The sequence below is a fragment of the Brienomyrus brachyistius genome, unplaced genomic scaffold (assembly GCF_023856365.1).
Source record: "Brienomyrus brachyistius isolate T26 unplaced genomic scaffold, BBRACH_0.4 scaffold76, whole genome shotgun sequence".
NCBI lineage: Eukaryota > Metazoa > Chordata > Actinopteri > Osteoglossiformes > Mormyridae > Brienomyrus > Brienomyrus brachyistius.
Genome location: NW_026042351.1, coordinates 552,662 through 568,693, shown reverse-complemented (window position 1 = coordinate 568,693; position 16,032 = coordinate 552,662). Strand labels below are relative to the sequence as shown.

The following is a 16,032-nucleotide window of genomic DNA, read 5'->3' as shown; positions in this document are numbered from 1 at the left end:
AAATGAATTCCCTGCCAGGTTAGCCGTCATAAAGATAAATATCTTTTTTGTTTAGGTATTTCGGATCACTGTACCAGAATACTCTCTTCATTGTGGAGAAAGATAATTACTAGATATTTATAGGAAATATCCATCCATCCATTTTCCAAACCGCTTATCCTACTGGGTCGCGGGAGGTCCGGAGCCTATCCCGGAAGCAATGGGCACGAGGCTGGGAACAACCCAGGATGGGGGGCCAGCCCATCGCAGGGCACACTCACACACCATGCACTCTCACATACATCCCTACGGGCAATTTAGCAAGGACTGTGGGGGGAAACCGGAGGAAACCCCACGACGACATGGGGAGAACATGCAAACTCCACACACATGTGACCCAGGTGGAGATTCGAACCCGGGTCCCAGAGGTGTGAGGCAACAGTGCTAACCACTGCACCACCATACCGCCCCTTTATAGGGAATAATATTGTGTAATTTGCTTTGATTCCTAAAGCGAAGGACTTCCTTGTTCTCAAACTAGTAAACTGACGACGAGACAAATAAATCACCTGCGTTCTTGTTCGGGGCTCATCGTTTACATGTCACAGTTTATCAGTTTTATATGGGTTAAATGCAGCCTTCGTGAAGCAGGACAGTGGTCTTCTAAATGTGCAAACGCAATTTAATATTTCTGTTGCATATTTAGAATGACGGAACTGCGTATTTCCCCACTTCGAACAGAAGAAAAGAGCGGTGCGCGCTCCCGACAGGGGGTGCATTTCACGGCAGGGGTGCAGAATTCGGCACAACACCTGTTAATATACCTTGGAAAAAGGTGTGGACTTTACCTTCTAAGTTTTTATCAACAAATAAAGTAGAAGAAGTCACCTTTAAATTGACACATAAAGTTTATCCTTCCAAATATTTTGCAATCTAAAAGGATCAGAGAGATTGACACCCGCTGTTCTTTCTGTGAATGTGACTGAAAAACTAATGTTCGTTTATTTTGGTATTGCCCTTTTGCCGAAAAATTCTGCTCTGATATGCTTAACATGATACAAACAAATGTATGTAATAATTTTCAGTTTTCTTGTAAAGATGTTTTTTGCGGTTTTTTTGTACCCGGAAGAATACATGTCACGACCGCCGTCGGGCGAGCAGGGAGCGGAGAATCAGGAGCTCCGGCTTATTAGGTAGAACAAACAGACGAGGCGAAACACGGAGCACGAAGTCTATGACGGAACTGTGGATAAGAACTCTTACGTGGACTTAAATACACATGACTGAATGAAACAACAAGAAACAGCCGATAACATCGGGCATCCACTTGAGGTTAACGAGGGGGGCGTGGCACACAGGAGGATCGTACAAGCTGGGCGCGACAATACGGATAAATTTAATACTATTAATTTTATATTCATAAATGTAAATACAATAAATCCAACCTATTTTTCCCTGTTCACAAATTAGACCTAATTAATTATATTAATCGAATCAGAAAGTCTAAAAATAAAAACAATCAGAATTGTATCCTGATTTGATGCTTTTTTTAACCTGATGTATAGACATAGTGCTAAAATGTTCTGTCATATTTGGTATTGAGATGGTATCTTTTACTTTGCAATAACTGTCTGAATATCTTTGTTCTTGTTTTGTTCAATGTTCTGTCTGTATAATGTTAGCTGTGCTTGTTGAGCATTGGAAATAAAAAAGTGTGATTCAAGTATTTAGTTTGACCTTTACTTTGCTGCAGCAGTTAATATATTTTGATGAAATTATAAAATTACACAGTTTTGTCTTTGACGCCTCACCCCCCAAATAGGTTTGACCCCATTTCTAAATTTCTCAAATCGCCACTGTTAATGATTTAAGTGTTACTGCAGTACCGCTTGTTACACGCACGATCATCCTGAATGTGTGTTATAACCAAATTACCTTTATTGTTACTAATTATTAAGTCACATAGATAATATCTCCCCAAAACCCTACGATGTGCCGCTGAGTCCGTGTCCATTTTTTGCATGAAACGGAGCTTATTTCCTGCCTGTAAACGAAAGTGAAATTAAGTGTCGGGATTTTAAAGGGAGCGTCGCTATTTTATCAAGAAACATTTTATCAAGATTCTGGAATAATTTAAAGATATTCTATGTTTCAAGGTAAGACTATATTATTATAATTATTATTATTATTAATAATAATAATAATAAAATGAATATGTTTTACACAGCCTACATATATAGCGGGATTTAAAATAAAACAGCAGATTTTGCAAAAAGAGACAATGTCACGGTTTTTCGGTCTGGTGAGAACAGAATACTTAATCCTTGGCTTCTTATTATTCCAAATGTAATGAAAAATTTGAGTGTTCAATATAATTAAACATTAAATATACGTCCGTACAGCACAGTAGGTTACTGTACGTGTATCAGAAGAGTTTTCGAATTAACATCAATAATATTTCATTACTTACGCTCAGCCATGAGTTCGCCTAATATATGGTGCTGCGTAAACATCGACCGGGGCGTAGGCTGTAATATTTTGAAGCTATATTAAGTTTTTCTTTAAAAACTAATATTAAGTGTTGGGGATTAATATGCTAGTGTGCCGAAACATCCGGGTTAAACTCAAGGCTTAACATTTTATTAAATCAAAGGTTTTACCACGGATCTGTTCTGTGGTCTCCAATCTGAAATTGTAGTCATACTTTGCAGTCGTATTTAAACTGTTTAAAGCAAATAGTACGTAAGTCTGATGTATGTGTGTGTGTGTATGTGTAAGTGTGAGCTTTTTATTATCAGTGCCGAAAAGGGCGCAGCAGAGCCAGCGAGCAGGAATGAATCACACATCGCGGACACCGAGCGGAGTAAATACGGAGGGGGGGAGTCACACATTTTACCGGAAAATAAACACACGGTGTGATTTTAGAGACACAAACTTGACTTTTACACAGACGGCGGGTTTGCGCTTGTGGTAACGAAGCATTTTAGGCAACGTTTCCTCTTTTCCCCTGGGAGAAGCAAGGTAAGCGTCAATTTCCCCAGAGAAAGACAAGACAAGACAAGACAGGTGTTCCAGCTCTTGCCGTGAGAAGTTATTCCTGAAAAACAAGTTATATACGTGAACAATGAAAAACATGTTTGTGCAGTTCAACCATGACACAATAATATTATGGGTTAATCGTTAATCGGGTGGGGGGGGGGGGGGGTGTTCTGTCGATTTATGCTACTTTGTCGAAAGATGCTAGCGTAGCACAAATCGATAGCAGAGTCTATCAGGGATCTGTGATGATTCTCCTGCCATTTTCCTGGATCTTGAGAGAGACAGGTCCTGGATGGAGGGCAGGGGGGCACCGATGATCTTTCTGCTGTCCGTACGGTCCGCTGCAGTCTCTTCCTGTCCTGTTTGGTGGCTGCTCCATACCAGACTGTGATGGAGGAGCAGAGGACAGACTCAGTGACTGCAGTGTAGAACTGGATCAGCAGTTCCTGTGGAAGACTGTACTTCCTCAGTTGTCTCAGGAAGTACATCCTCTGCTGGGCCTTTTTGAGGATGGAGGAGATGTTGGTCTCCCACTTCAGGTCCTGGGAGATGGTGGTACCCAGGAACTTGAAGAACTCCACAGTAGACACCGGGCTGTCTGATATGGTGAGGGGGAGCAGTGATGACGGACGTCTCCTGAAGTCCACTGTCATCTCTACAGTCTTGTGCGTGTTCAGCTCCAGGTTGTGCTGACTGCACCAGAGTACCAGCCGCTCCACTTCCTGCCGGTATGCAGACTCATCACCATCCTGAATGAGTCCAATGATGGTGTCGTCTGCAAACTTCAGGAGTTTTACAGCTGAGTTCCTGGAGGTGCAGTCATTGGTGTAGAGGGAGAAGAGCAGTGGGGAGAGGACACATCCTTCAGGGGCACCGATACTGAGGGACTGTGTTTCAGAAGTGACCCCCCAGCCTTACTTGCTGCTTCCTGTCTGTCAGGAAGCTGGTGATCCACTGGCAGGTAGCTGGTGACACGCTGAGATGGGAGAGTTTGGAGGAGAGGAGATTAGGCACAATGGTGTCGAAAGCCGAACTAAAGTCCACAAACAGGATCCTGGCATAAGTTCCTGGACGGTCGAGATGTTGCAGGATAAAATGCAGCCCCATATTCGCTGCATCATCCACCGACCTGTTTGCCCGGTAGGCAAAACTGCAGGGGGTCCAGCTGGTGTCCTGTAATGTCCTTCAGATGGGCTAAAACCAGACGTTCAAAGGATCTCATGACCACAGACGTCAAGGCGACAGGTCTGTAGTCATTCAGTCCTGTGATGGTGGGTTTTTTGGGGACGGGATAATGGTGGAGCGTTTGAAGCAGGAGGGAACTTCACACAGCTCCAGGGATCTATTGAAGATGCGGGTGAAGATGGGAGCCAGCTGATCAGCACAGGTTCTGAGGCAGGGGGGGGAGACACCGTCTGGTCTGGGGGCTTCTTGGATTTCTGTTTCTGGGACAGCCGGCTCACATCCGCTTCGTGTATTCTGAGTTCCAGGGGGAGGGTAGGGGGGTGATAGGTGTGATGGAGGTTGTGGTTTTTGTACTGTACTGTGTAGATGTACTTTGTTTAAGTACATCTGCCCTCCCCTGGTCTGCTGGAATATCACTGCTGTATACATGCACCCACTGCAGTCACCGATCCGCCTGTCGATCTCTCACTCCATCCTTCCCTCACTTGTGAACAAGACCCCGAGATACTTAAACTCCTCCACTTGGGGAAAGACCCCCTCCCTGATCCGGAGAGAGCACTCCACCCTTTTCCGGCTGAGGACCATGGTCTCGGATTTGGAGGTGCTGATTCTCATCTCAGCCGCCTCACACTCGGCTGCGAACTGCTCCAGTGAGAGCCGAAGGTCACGGTCTGATAAGCCCAAGAGAACCACATCATCTGCAAAAAGCAGAGACCCAATCCTGAGGTCACCAAACCGGACACCTCAACACCCTGGTTGTGCCTAGAAATCCCATCCATAAAAGTCTAGTGACCCGCGTCCAGGGGAGGGAGAACGTGAATCCATGTTTTTACTCATCATAAGGGGTCTAATGAGCCGCAGTTCGTCTGGTTCCTCACCCAGGACCTGTTTGCCTTGGGTGACCCTACCAGGGGCATAAAGCCCCGGGCAGCTTAGCTCCTGGGATCACTGGAACACGCAAACCCCTCCACCACGATAAGGTGTCATCTCCAGGAGAGGATGTTTATACATATATTTATAAAAAAATGTGGCAGTGAAATTTTGCACTAAACCTCTTTACTATGTGTAATTATACACATGGAACATAACAGAATGGAATCTCTGAGTCCAATTCATCAGTTTGATGTAAAAATGCTGAGTACTCGATATTGTGTATTTATCTATGTATCTACTTACCCTTCATGTTCACAGAGGCCCCAACAGGAATCATCTGGTCTGGATCAGCATAGAAATGGATGGATCTGCTTCTGAAATGCGCCCCCCTGTGGGGTGTAACAGAAAGAGCCCTGAGAGGTAACAGTCTGAATCACAGTGTAACCAGTAGCGCTTCTTAGCTCACGGTGGGGGAATGAGCCGGTGGCTGAAGGTGCCCCAAGATAGCGCCCCCTGGAGCCTCGGCTGGGTTATGAACTGGGCCAGTGGGGCCAGTGCCCTGGGGCCTCTGGACATTAGAAGCTGTGAATGGCAACATTTATAGTGCAAGCCATGAAATGCGCCCCCCTGTGGGGTATAACAGAAAGAGCCCTGAGAGGTAACAGTGTTACAGCCCACTAGCATGCATGTCTCTCTGGGTCTATAGTCAGGCCAGAACATAATAGTAAACTGGGCTCCTAGCTAGGGCTGGTCAGTGGGCAGCACTTTAATATGTGTAGCTTAATAAAAAGACCTCGCCATCTTCTGTCTTCGCCGTCTTCTTCCACAATCAGCCAGTTCTTTTATACTAGAGGTGCGTAACAGACCATCCCTCCTATACAAAATGGCCACATAACAAAACTAAACAAACAAACAAAAACATATATAAATAGGTAAAAAGGAACATCAGCCAAGTCTAGTTGTGGAGGTTTTTAACAGTGATGCTAAAAGTTTCATATGATATCAAAATTTTAGATGAGACAATTTCCTTTAAAGCTGACTGTAAATAAGTCTGTTTACATCAAGAGCTTCACAGCATATCAAAGTACATGAAGGCAGAGCTGAAGGCTAAACAGCAGTGTGATGCCGTCCCCATTGTATGAATTATATTTATACCATGAGGGTTTGTTTCCTCCCGCTGCCCACAGTGTCCTGGTGAAGAGAGCAGACTCCCCTGTACCCAGCTGTGTTTCCATGAAGAGTGACGCGTCAGTGAAGCAACGAATCAGAATCTTTGAGGGATCTTTTCCTACAGGTCAAAGGTAAATGTGCATTTAAACAAACACTGTTAATGACATTCAGACTCTCAGTCAAATGGCACAGAGACACATACAAGCTATGAGGAAATAACATATTTATAATGAATGCACCAATTTTTACCTTTAACAGATTCCATCACCTTGAGAATTTAAACAAAAGTTTTGTCTGTATTCTATATAAATAACATCCGAGGTAAATGGATGAGGATTACTGTAAAACCTGACTTTCTGCAAGCTGGAATTGGAAGTTATTTGATCGCAAAGTAGATTTTAAATTTCAGTCCTCAGCACAGAGCTGGAAATAAACTGGTTTGCCTGCCCCCCCTGCATGTCCATTAAAGAATGACTCTACAATAGATTGTCGTCTTGTGAGACGGATGTTTCTGTTTTGATAACAAATAATTTCATTCTCATGAATTCATTAGATCATACTCAGACGAAGGCTTCAGTTTAACATGTTTAATCAAACTGTGTGGCTTAAACAATAAACTACTATCATCAGACAAAAAAAGAGAAAGACTATTGGTTTCTTTGCCAAAGGTGACGTTTAAATACTTGCTCATTCAGATCATAATTAATGTGACACTGTAGTGGTTCTCATCCCCTGAGTATGAAATAAGATGATTTGTTGATCCCAGGGTTAAATTCTCTTGCGTTCAGCAGCAAAGTGCACAGATACAAACATACAATGTAAAACAAAGACAACGTGCAAAGACAGCAGATATAGTGCAAGTGAGTAAACATTTATAGAAGTAAACAAAATTTCTGTAAGTTAACAAGTTTAAGAAGTACACAGTGCATTATGAAAAAGTCCTGAAAATACAATATTGTTCAATATATAAATAGAAATGCATGTTATTTATATGATTAAAAACAGAGAGCTGCATTTACCGCATTAAAACTCGGATGTTAAGGCTGGCTGTGGGGGCTGCACATCGACAGCAGGCATTGTGGTGTCTAACGGCAGCAGGCAGGAAAGATCCCCAGTAGCACTTCTTAGCTCACGGTGGGGGAATGAGCCGGTGGCTGAAGGTGCTCCAAGATAGCGCCCCCTGGAGCCTCGGCTGGGTTATGGACCGGGCCAGTGGGGCCAGTGCCCTGGGGCCTCAGGACATTAGAAGCTGTGAATGGCAACATTTATAGTGCAAGCCATGAAATGCGCCCCCCTGTGGGGTGTAACAAAAAGAGCCCTGAGAGGTAACAGTACTACAGCCCACTAGCATGCATGTCTCTCTGGGTCTATAGTCAGGTCATAACATAAAAGTAAACTGGGCTCCTAGCTGGGGCTGGTCAGTGGGCAGCACTTTAATATGTGTAGCTTAATAAAAAGACCTCGCCATCTTCTGTCTTCACCGTCTTCTTCCACAATCAGCCAGTTCTTTTATACTAGAGGCGAGTCACAGACCATCCCTCCTATACAAAATGGCCACATAACAAAACTAAACAAACAAAAACATATATAAAGAGGTAAAAAGGAACATCGGTCAAGTCTAGTTGTGGAGGTTTTTAACAGTGATGCTAAAAGTTTCATAAAATATCTAAATTTTAGATGAGACAATTTCCTTTAAAGCTGACTGTAAATAAGTCTGTTTACATCAAGAGCTTCACAGCATATCAAAGTACATGAAGGCAGAGCTGAAGGCTAAACAGCAGTGTGATGCCGTCCCCATTGTATGAATTATATTTATACCATGAGGGTTTGTTTCCTCTCGCTGCCCACAGTGTCCTGATGAAGAGAGCAGACTCCCCTGTACCCAGCTGTGTTTCCATGAAGAGTGACTTGTCAATGAACCCCCCACTCGCCTTCAGAGAGGGACCTTTTCCTACAGATCAAAGGTAAATGTGCATTTAAACAAACACTGTTAATGACATTCAGACTCTCCGTCAAATGGCACAGAGACACATACAAGCTATGAGGAAATAACATATTTATAATGAATGCACCAATTTTTACCTTTAACAGATTCCTTCACCTTGAGAATTTAAACAAAAGTTTTGTCTGTATTCTATATAAATAACATCTGAGGTAAATGGATGAGGATTACTGTAAAACATGGCTTTCTGCGAGCTGGAATTGGAAGTTATTTAATCTCGGGCAGATTAAAACGGGCAGAGCGGCGATCGTGCGGGCAAGCGGGGAATCAGGAAGCAAGCAGGCAGGATTCGGGGCAAACGGGGATTTATTAACAGGAATCGGGGAAGGAGACATCAGACACTGACTAACATCAATGACGGACAAAGGACTCGGGTAAGACACGGACTGAAATACACAGGACTGATTGAAAATAAGCAGACACAGCTGGGTACAATCCGGGAAACACACGTGGGTAAGCAGGGGGCGTGGAACACAGGAGGAGCCGACGAGCAGGGCATGACAGAACCCCCCCCCAAAGGCGCGCTTCACCGGGCGCGCCAGGGAGGAGGCGACAGACGGGACACGGGAACCGGGACCTGGAGCAAAAAAAAAAAAAAACAGAACCATCAATGAGAGACGGGAACAAGACAGAGGCACAGAACACAGCGAGGGACAAGACAAAGGACAAAACCTGACAGAGGGCAGGGAAAGCAGACAGACAGACGAGAAAGGGCGAAACAGAGGGCATAGGCGGGACACAAGGGCCAGGAGTGAACCGAGGGAACACAGAAGGACGAGGAGCAGAGATGGGAGGAACAAAGCAAGGGGGAGCAGAGACAGGCGGGACAAAGACGGAAGGAGGAGAGGGGAACGAAGGGACAAAGGCAGGAGCGAAGGGAGACAAGGAGGGGGACGAGAGGGGAGCCCGAGGGAGACCCAGCGGGCGACGGGCGGCAGCCGGAGGGGCCGCAGACGGCCAGGAGGCCGGAGCCGGAGGGGACCTCGGAGGGGCAGAGGAGACAGGGCAAGGGACCCGCGGAGGGGCCAGGGAGGGAGCAGGAGGGAGCACCGGGGAAGGGGACGAGGGAGCTGGAAGGGGCCAGGGCGAAGGCAAGGCGAGGGGGGGAGCCGCCGCAGGCGGCGACGTCCTCCGACGGGCCGAAGGTGGGGGCCCCGCAGGCGACCGAGGAGCCGCCGTCGGGGAGCCCCCCGGCGACGGACCAGGCACCAGAGGGGGGAGCGAGGCAGGGCGACGAGGCACCGGAGGGGGACCTGCAGGCAACAGCCGACCCGGAAGGCCAGGACCCGCAGGCGCCAACCGAGCCCCAGCGCAGGCGAGGCAGGGCGAGCCAGGGGGCAGGGCGGGCGGGACCCCAGCCCTGCGTCTGTGTCCCCTTCCCCTGCGGGACACAGACAGGCCGACCCTAGGTCGGGGTCGACGTCGCCGGGGCGAGGGACAAGGGGTCACAAGTTCTGTCCCCGAGGGGTCCCATTCCAGCTCCTCCACCTCCGAAGAGGGAGGAGCCAAGATGGAGTCGTCCGGGACCACCTCGGGGACTAGGGTTAAAGGGACAGGAGCTGGAGCTGCTGCAGGCGGAGGGACTGGAGCTGCTGCGGGCGGAGGGACGGGAGCTGCTGCGGGCGGAGGGGGCGCCTCTGGAGCTGCTGCAGGCGGAGGGGGCGCCTCTGGAGCTGCTGCAGGCGGAGGGGGCGCCTCTGGAGCTGCTGCAGGCGGAGGGGGCGCCTCGGGAGCTGCTGCAGGCGGAGGGGGCGCCTCTGGAGCTCTCCGGAGCTTGATCAGCCTCCGGAGGTCCTCAGCCATCCTCTCCAGATCCGAATATGGGGAGTCTGGAGAGAAGGAGGCGAAATCTTGCCCCAGTTGCGCAGCAAGCCTTTCCCCCTCCGGGGGGCCCTGTGGGGCCGGTTCCCCCATCACCCTCCAGTACAGTCCCTGGAGGGTGAAGTACCTGTCAGCGAGGGCCGCGGGCGATACGGGCGTGGCCCCTTTTAGAGGGCGGGGTATTCGCGGTATGGCATCCCTCACCGCCTTACACCCTCCCCAAGTTGTCAGCCGCTCGGGCCGGTTATCGCACCGCTTGGGGGGCGGTAGCTGTTCCGCAGGGAGGGGCTCTGGGTCCGGGAAGACGAAGGGCTCGTCCTCTTCATCCTCGCTCGGAGCCCAGAGCCTCGCCAGGGAGCAGGGTCCCAGACCGTACGGTCCCAGGTCGGGACCCAGGACGAGCTCCTCCTCCTGAGGGAGCCAGGGGCTGGAGAGCGAGCAGGCGCCCAGACAGATCGGCTCTTCTGGGAGCTTCTTCCTCCTTCTCCGCTTCTTCTTAGGGTCCATCATTCTGTCACGGGTGATCGCGTGCAGAGCAGCGATCGTGCGGGCAAGCGGGGAATCAGGAAGCAAGCAGGCAGGATTCGGGGCAAACGGGGATTTATTAACAGGAATCGGGGAAGGAGACATCAGACACTGACTAACATCAATGACGGACAAAGGACTCGGGTAAGACACGGACTGAAATACACAGGACTGATTGAAAATAAGCAGACACAGCTGGGTACAATCCGGGAAACACACGTGGGTAAGCAGGGGGCGTGGCACACAGGAGGAGCCGACGAGCAGGGCATGACAATCACAAAGTGGATTTTAAATTTCAGTCCACAGCACAGAGCTGGAAAAACCTGGTTTGCCTGTTTCCCCCTGCATGTCCATTAAAGAATGACTCAGCAATAGATTGTCAACATGTGAGACGGATGCTTCTGTGTTAATAAATAATTTCACTCTCATGAATCCATTAGATTATGCTCAGACTAAGGCTTTAGTTTAACATGTTTAATGGAACAATGTGGCTTAATAATGAACCAGTATCATCAGACAAAAAAGAGAAAGACTATTGGTTTGTTTGCCAAAGGTGACAATTAAATTTTGCTGATTCAGTGCAAATATAATTAAAGATTTTGAGAAGTAAATGAAATTTCTGTAGGATAACAAGTTTAAAAAGTACACAGTACACAAAGAAAAAATCCTGAAAATTCCATACAGTATAGTTCAATAAATAAATATAAATAAAAAACTTTAAATAGTTAAAAATGGGACGTTAAGGCTGGCTGTGGGGGCTGCACATCGACAGCAGGCATTGTGGTGTCTAACGGCAGCAGGCAGGAAAGATCCCCAGTAGCGCTTCTTAGCTGACGGTGGGGGAATGAGCCGGTGGCTGAAGGTGCTCCAAGATAGCGCCCCCTGGAGCCTCGGCTGGGTTATGGACCGGGCCAGTGGGGCCAGTGCCCTGAGGCCTCAGGACATTAGAAGCTGTGAGTGGCAACATTTATAGTGCAAGCCATGAAATGCGCCCCCCTGTGGGGTGTAAGAGAAAGAGCACTGAGAGGTAACAGTGTTACAGCCCACTAGCATGCATGTCTCTCTGGGTCTATAGTCAGGCCATAGGGCACTTGGCACACGCCAGCAGCCTGGGGTAGTTGGTACACGCCAGCCGCCTGGGGTAGTTGGTACATGCCAGCTGCCTGGGGTAGTTGGTACACGCCAGCCACCTGGGGTAGTTGGTATACGCCGGCCGCCTGGGGTGGTTGGTACATGCCAGCCACCTGGGACACTTGGCACACGCCACCTGCCTGGGGCACTTGGCACACGCCAGCCGCCTGGGGTAGTTGGTACACGCCAGCCGCCTGGGGTAGTTGGTACATGCCAGCCGCCTGGGGTAGTTGGTATACGCCAGCCGCCTGGGGTAGTTGGTATACGCCGGCCGCCTGGGGTGGTTGGTACATGCCAGCCGCCTGGGGTAGTTGGTATACGCCGGCTGCCTGGGGTAGTTGGTACACGCCAGCCGCCTGGGGTAGTTGGTACATGCCAGCTGCCTGGGGTAGTTGGTACACGCCAGCCGCCTGGGGTAGTTGGTATACGCCAGCCGCCTGGGGTGGTTGGTACACGCCGGCCGCCTGGGGTGGTTGGTACATGCCAGCTGCCTGGGGTAGTTGGTACATGCCAGCCGCCTGGGGTAGTTGGTATACGCCGGCCGCCTGGGGTGGTTGGTACATGCCAGCCACCTGGGACACTTGGCACACGCCACCTGCCTGGGGCACTTGGCACACGCCAGCCGCCTGGGGTAGTTGGTACACGCCAGCCGCCTGGGGTAGTTGGTACATGCCAGCCGCCTGGGGTAGTTGGTACACGCCGGCTGCCTGGGGTGGTTGGTACACGCCAGCCTCCCGGGACACTTGGCACACGCCAGCCGCCTGGGACACTTGGCACACGCCAGCCGCCTGGGACACTTGGCACACGCCAGCTGCTTGGGGCACTTGGCACACGCCAGCTGCTTGGGGCACTTGGCACGGTTTTTCGAAACTCTTGCTGGATGTGTTGTCATAGCAGCACATCCAAATCCTCAAACCTGCTCGGAGCCGGTTTGTTCTGCGTAAACAAGGATTAGCTCACAGACTTAATCAGTGTCCGTGCATGGAAATCCGTTCAGTCATGGCCTCGCCATTCATATACGTAAAATCAACAAACACATACATACACACACAAACTCATACATACAAACATATATATATATATATATGAATGAAATGTCATGTTTGTATTTCACTTTAACTTGTTCCCATGTCCTGCATGATTGTGCTTCTATTCGATCTGTAATTTTGATAATAAAATAATAATGAAACATTGGAACCATAATACTACATTTAAGTGATAAATACAATAACTAAAAACTACTTACACGTTTAATTTGTCGGACACTTTTTGCCAGCCGTCTTTACTGGTTTGCGTCGCTTTTGATGCGTTTCCTTTAGTACATATTAAATCTTTGAATTCGTCATACCCTCTAATAAAAGGTCCTGCTCGGATTGCGTGAAAAATTGCGCCCTGTTTTTTAACGTTTTGCGGAAGCCAATGATCTCGTCCAACGAAACAATCTTTTGGGAATCTGTTCCCACACGTCAGACGTTCTTTGAGACAACGCTTTTAACTAAGTGAGACAGTTAACCTGGTCTGGACCAAACTTGTTCACGCACCTAAGTTACCATGGCAGCTCAGCAGGGATTAATTTAAGACACGTTGATGGAACGGAATTCCTACTTAAATGAGCCAGACTTGTCAAAATAAGTCATACTTTCCCCCCAGCAGGCGTGGCCCACAGCATTACAGCCGCGGAGGGCGACCCAGAGCGTTACGGCCGCGGAGGGCGACCCAGAGCGTTACGGCCGCGGAGGGCGACCCAGAGCGTTACGGCCGCGGAGGGCGACCCAGAGCGTTACGGCCGCGCAGGGCGACCCAGAGCGTTACGGCCGCGGAGGGCGACCCAGAGCGTTACGGCCGCGGAGGGCGACCAAGAGCGTTACGGCCGCGGAGGGCGACCCAGAGCATTACCGCCGCGGAGCGCGAACCAGAGAGTTACGGCCGCGGAGGGCGACCCAGAGCGTTACGGCCGCGGAGGGCGACCCAGAGCGTTACGGCCGTGGAGGGCGACCAAGAGCGTTACGGCCGCGGAGGGCGACCCAGAGCATTACGGCCGCAGAGCGCGAACCAGAGAGTTACGGCCACGGAGGGCGACCCAGAGCGTTACGGACGCGGAGGGCGACCCAGAGCGTTACGGCCGCGCAGGGCGACCCAGAGCGTTACGGCCGCGGAGGGCGACCCAGAGCGTTACGGCCGCGGAGGGCGACCAAGAGCGTTACGGCCGCGGAGGGCGACCCAGAGCGTTACGGCCGCGGAGCGCGAACCAGAGAGTTACGGCCGCGGAGGGCGACCCAGAGCGTTACGGCCGCGGAGGGCGACCCAGAGCGTTACGGCCGCGCAGGGCGACCCAGAGCGTTACGGCCGCGCAGGGCGACCCAGAGCGTTACGGCCGCGGAGGGCGACCAAGAGCGTTACGGCCGCGGAGGGCGACCCAGAGCGTTACGGCCGCAGAGCGCGAACCAGAGAGTTACGGCCACGGAGGGCGACCCAGAGCGTTACGGACGCGGAGGGCGACCCAGAGCGTTACGGCCGCAGAGCGCGAACCAGAGAGTTACGGCCGCAGAGGGCGACCCAGAGCGTTACGGCCGCGGAGGGCGACCCAGAGCATTACGGACGCGGAGGGCGACCCAGAGCGTTACGGCCGCGGAGGGCGACCCAGAGCGTTACGGCCGCGGAGGGCGACCCAGAGCGTTACGGCCGCGGAGGGCGACCCAGAGCGTTACGGCCGCGGAGGGCGACCCAGAGTGTTCCGACTGAGGCTGTGCTGCTGCTCACTAGCATCCGATCCGATTAAGCGGATGAAGGGGGCTGCAAGAGTCGGAACTCTGACCTGGAGGTAGCCATCGAGCTCCTAAAGCGCGCAGCCCTGCCAGACCCTGTCAGCTTTCAGGCTGCCTGCCCTGCATGCACAGCTGGGCCAGTTATGCAGCTGCAGATAAGAGGTCAGGTGTGTTCCTCTGCCAGACTCTGCCCCGCCAGGCCCTGTCAGCTCTCAGGGTGTCTGCCCTGCATGCGCAGCTGGGCCAGTTATGCAGCTGCAGATAAGAGGTTGGGTGAGTTCCTCTGCCAGACTCTGCCCTGCCAGACCCTGTCAGCTCTCAGACTGCCTGCCCTGCATGCGCAGCTGGGCCAGTTATGCGGCTGCAGATAAGAGGTTGGGTGAGTTCCTCTGCCAGACTCTGCCCCGCCAGGCCCTGTCAGCTCTCAGGGTGTCTGCCCTGCATGCGCAGCTGGGCCAGTTATGCAGCTGCAGATAAGAGGTTGGGTGAGTTCCTCTGCCAGACTCTGCCCTGCCAGACCCTGTCAGCTCTCAGGCTGCCTGCCCTGCATGCGCAGCTGGGCCAGTTATGCAGCTGCAGATAAGAGGTCAGGTGTGTTCCTCTGCCAGACTCTGCCCTGCCAGACCCTGTCAGCTCTCAGGCTTCCTGCCCTGCATGCGCAGCTGGGCCAGTTATGCAGCTGCAGATAAGAGGTCAGGTGTGTTCCTCTGCCAGACTCTGCCCCGCCAGGCCCTGTCAGCTCTCAGGCTGTCTGCCCTGCATGCGCAGCTGGGCGAGTTACGCAGCTGCAGATAAGAGGTTGGGTGAGTTCTTCTGCCAGACTCCCCGCCAGGTCAGGAGGAAGTCTAACTGCCCCCCCATCCTTTGCTCCTCCCCGATGTGCCTCTAGCTGCCCAGATCAGCCCCTGGCAGAGTTACTGCCTGTGTTGTAGCTCGTCACAGTGTGTATGACTTGTGCTGATCTCTCTATGGCACCGGGAGATACTGTGTCTGTCTTGGGTTGCGCCTGTGGTAATGGACACCGGGGGGGCGCTATAGCGCCGGCAGATACTGTGTTTGTCTTGGGTCGCGCCTGTGGTAACGGACACCGGGGGTCGCTATAGTGCCGGCAGATACTGTGTCTGTCTTGGGTTGCGCCTGTGGTAATGGACACCGGGGGGCGCTATAGCACCGGCAGATACTGTGTTTGTCTTGGGTTGCGCCTGTGGTAACGGACACCGGGGGGCGCTATAGCACCGGCAGATACTGTGTTTGTCTTGGGTTGCGCCTGTGGTAATGGACACCGGGGGGCGCTATAGCACCGGCAGATACTGGGTTTGTCTTGGGTCGCGCTTGTGGTAATGGACACCGGGGGGCGCTGGGCCCCGACAGCTGGGTAGTGTAAGCTGAGAGGCCTGCCTCCGCTCATACTGCTCGCTCCCCTTCCCACCCGCTCTCACACTTCCCCCTGTCCCTGGTCAGCACATCCCCATCACATCCTAATTAGGGGTGAGAGAAAAAATCGATGCATCGATGCATCTTTTTTCTTTCTCTAACGATTCA

General features: G+C 51.2%; 1 protein-coding gene across 5 annotated transcripts in view; it reads left to right on the top strand.

Annotated features, from left to right (window-relative positions):
- Nucleotides 1-1,937: 1,937 nt before the first annotated feature.
- Nucleotides 1,938-16,032, top strand: part of LOC125726781 (NACHT, LRR and PYD domains-containing protein 12-like) — a 31,928-nt gene continuing 17,833 nt past the window's right edge. The window contains exons 1-4 of one of the 5 annotated variants that reach the window (XM_049003269.1): nucleotides 1,938-2,135; nucleotides 5,395-5,496; nucleotides 6,264-6,377; nucleotides 8,097-8,210. In XM_049003269.1, the coding sequence (XP_048859226.1) occupies nucleotides 5,435-5,496; nucleotides 6,264-6,377; nucleotides 8,097-8,210 (290 nt within the window). In that variant the 5' untranslated portion in view covers nucleotides 1,938-2,135; nucleotides 5,395-5,434. The remainder of the gene's footprint in view (nucleotides 2,136-5,394; nucleotides 5,497-6,263; nucleotides 6,378-8,096; nucleotides 8,211-16,032) is intronic. The other 4 variants (XM_049003265.1, XM_049003267.1, XM_049003266.1 and 1 more) reach the window with 4 other exon arrangements.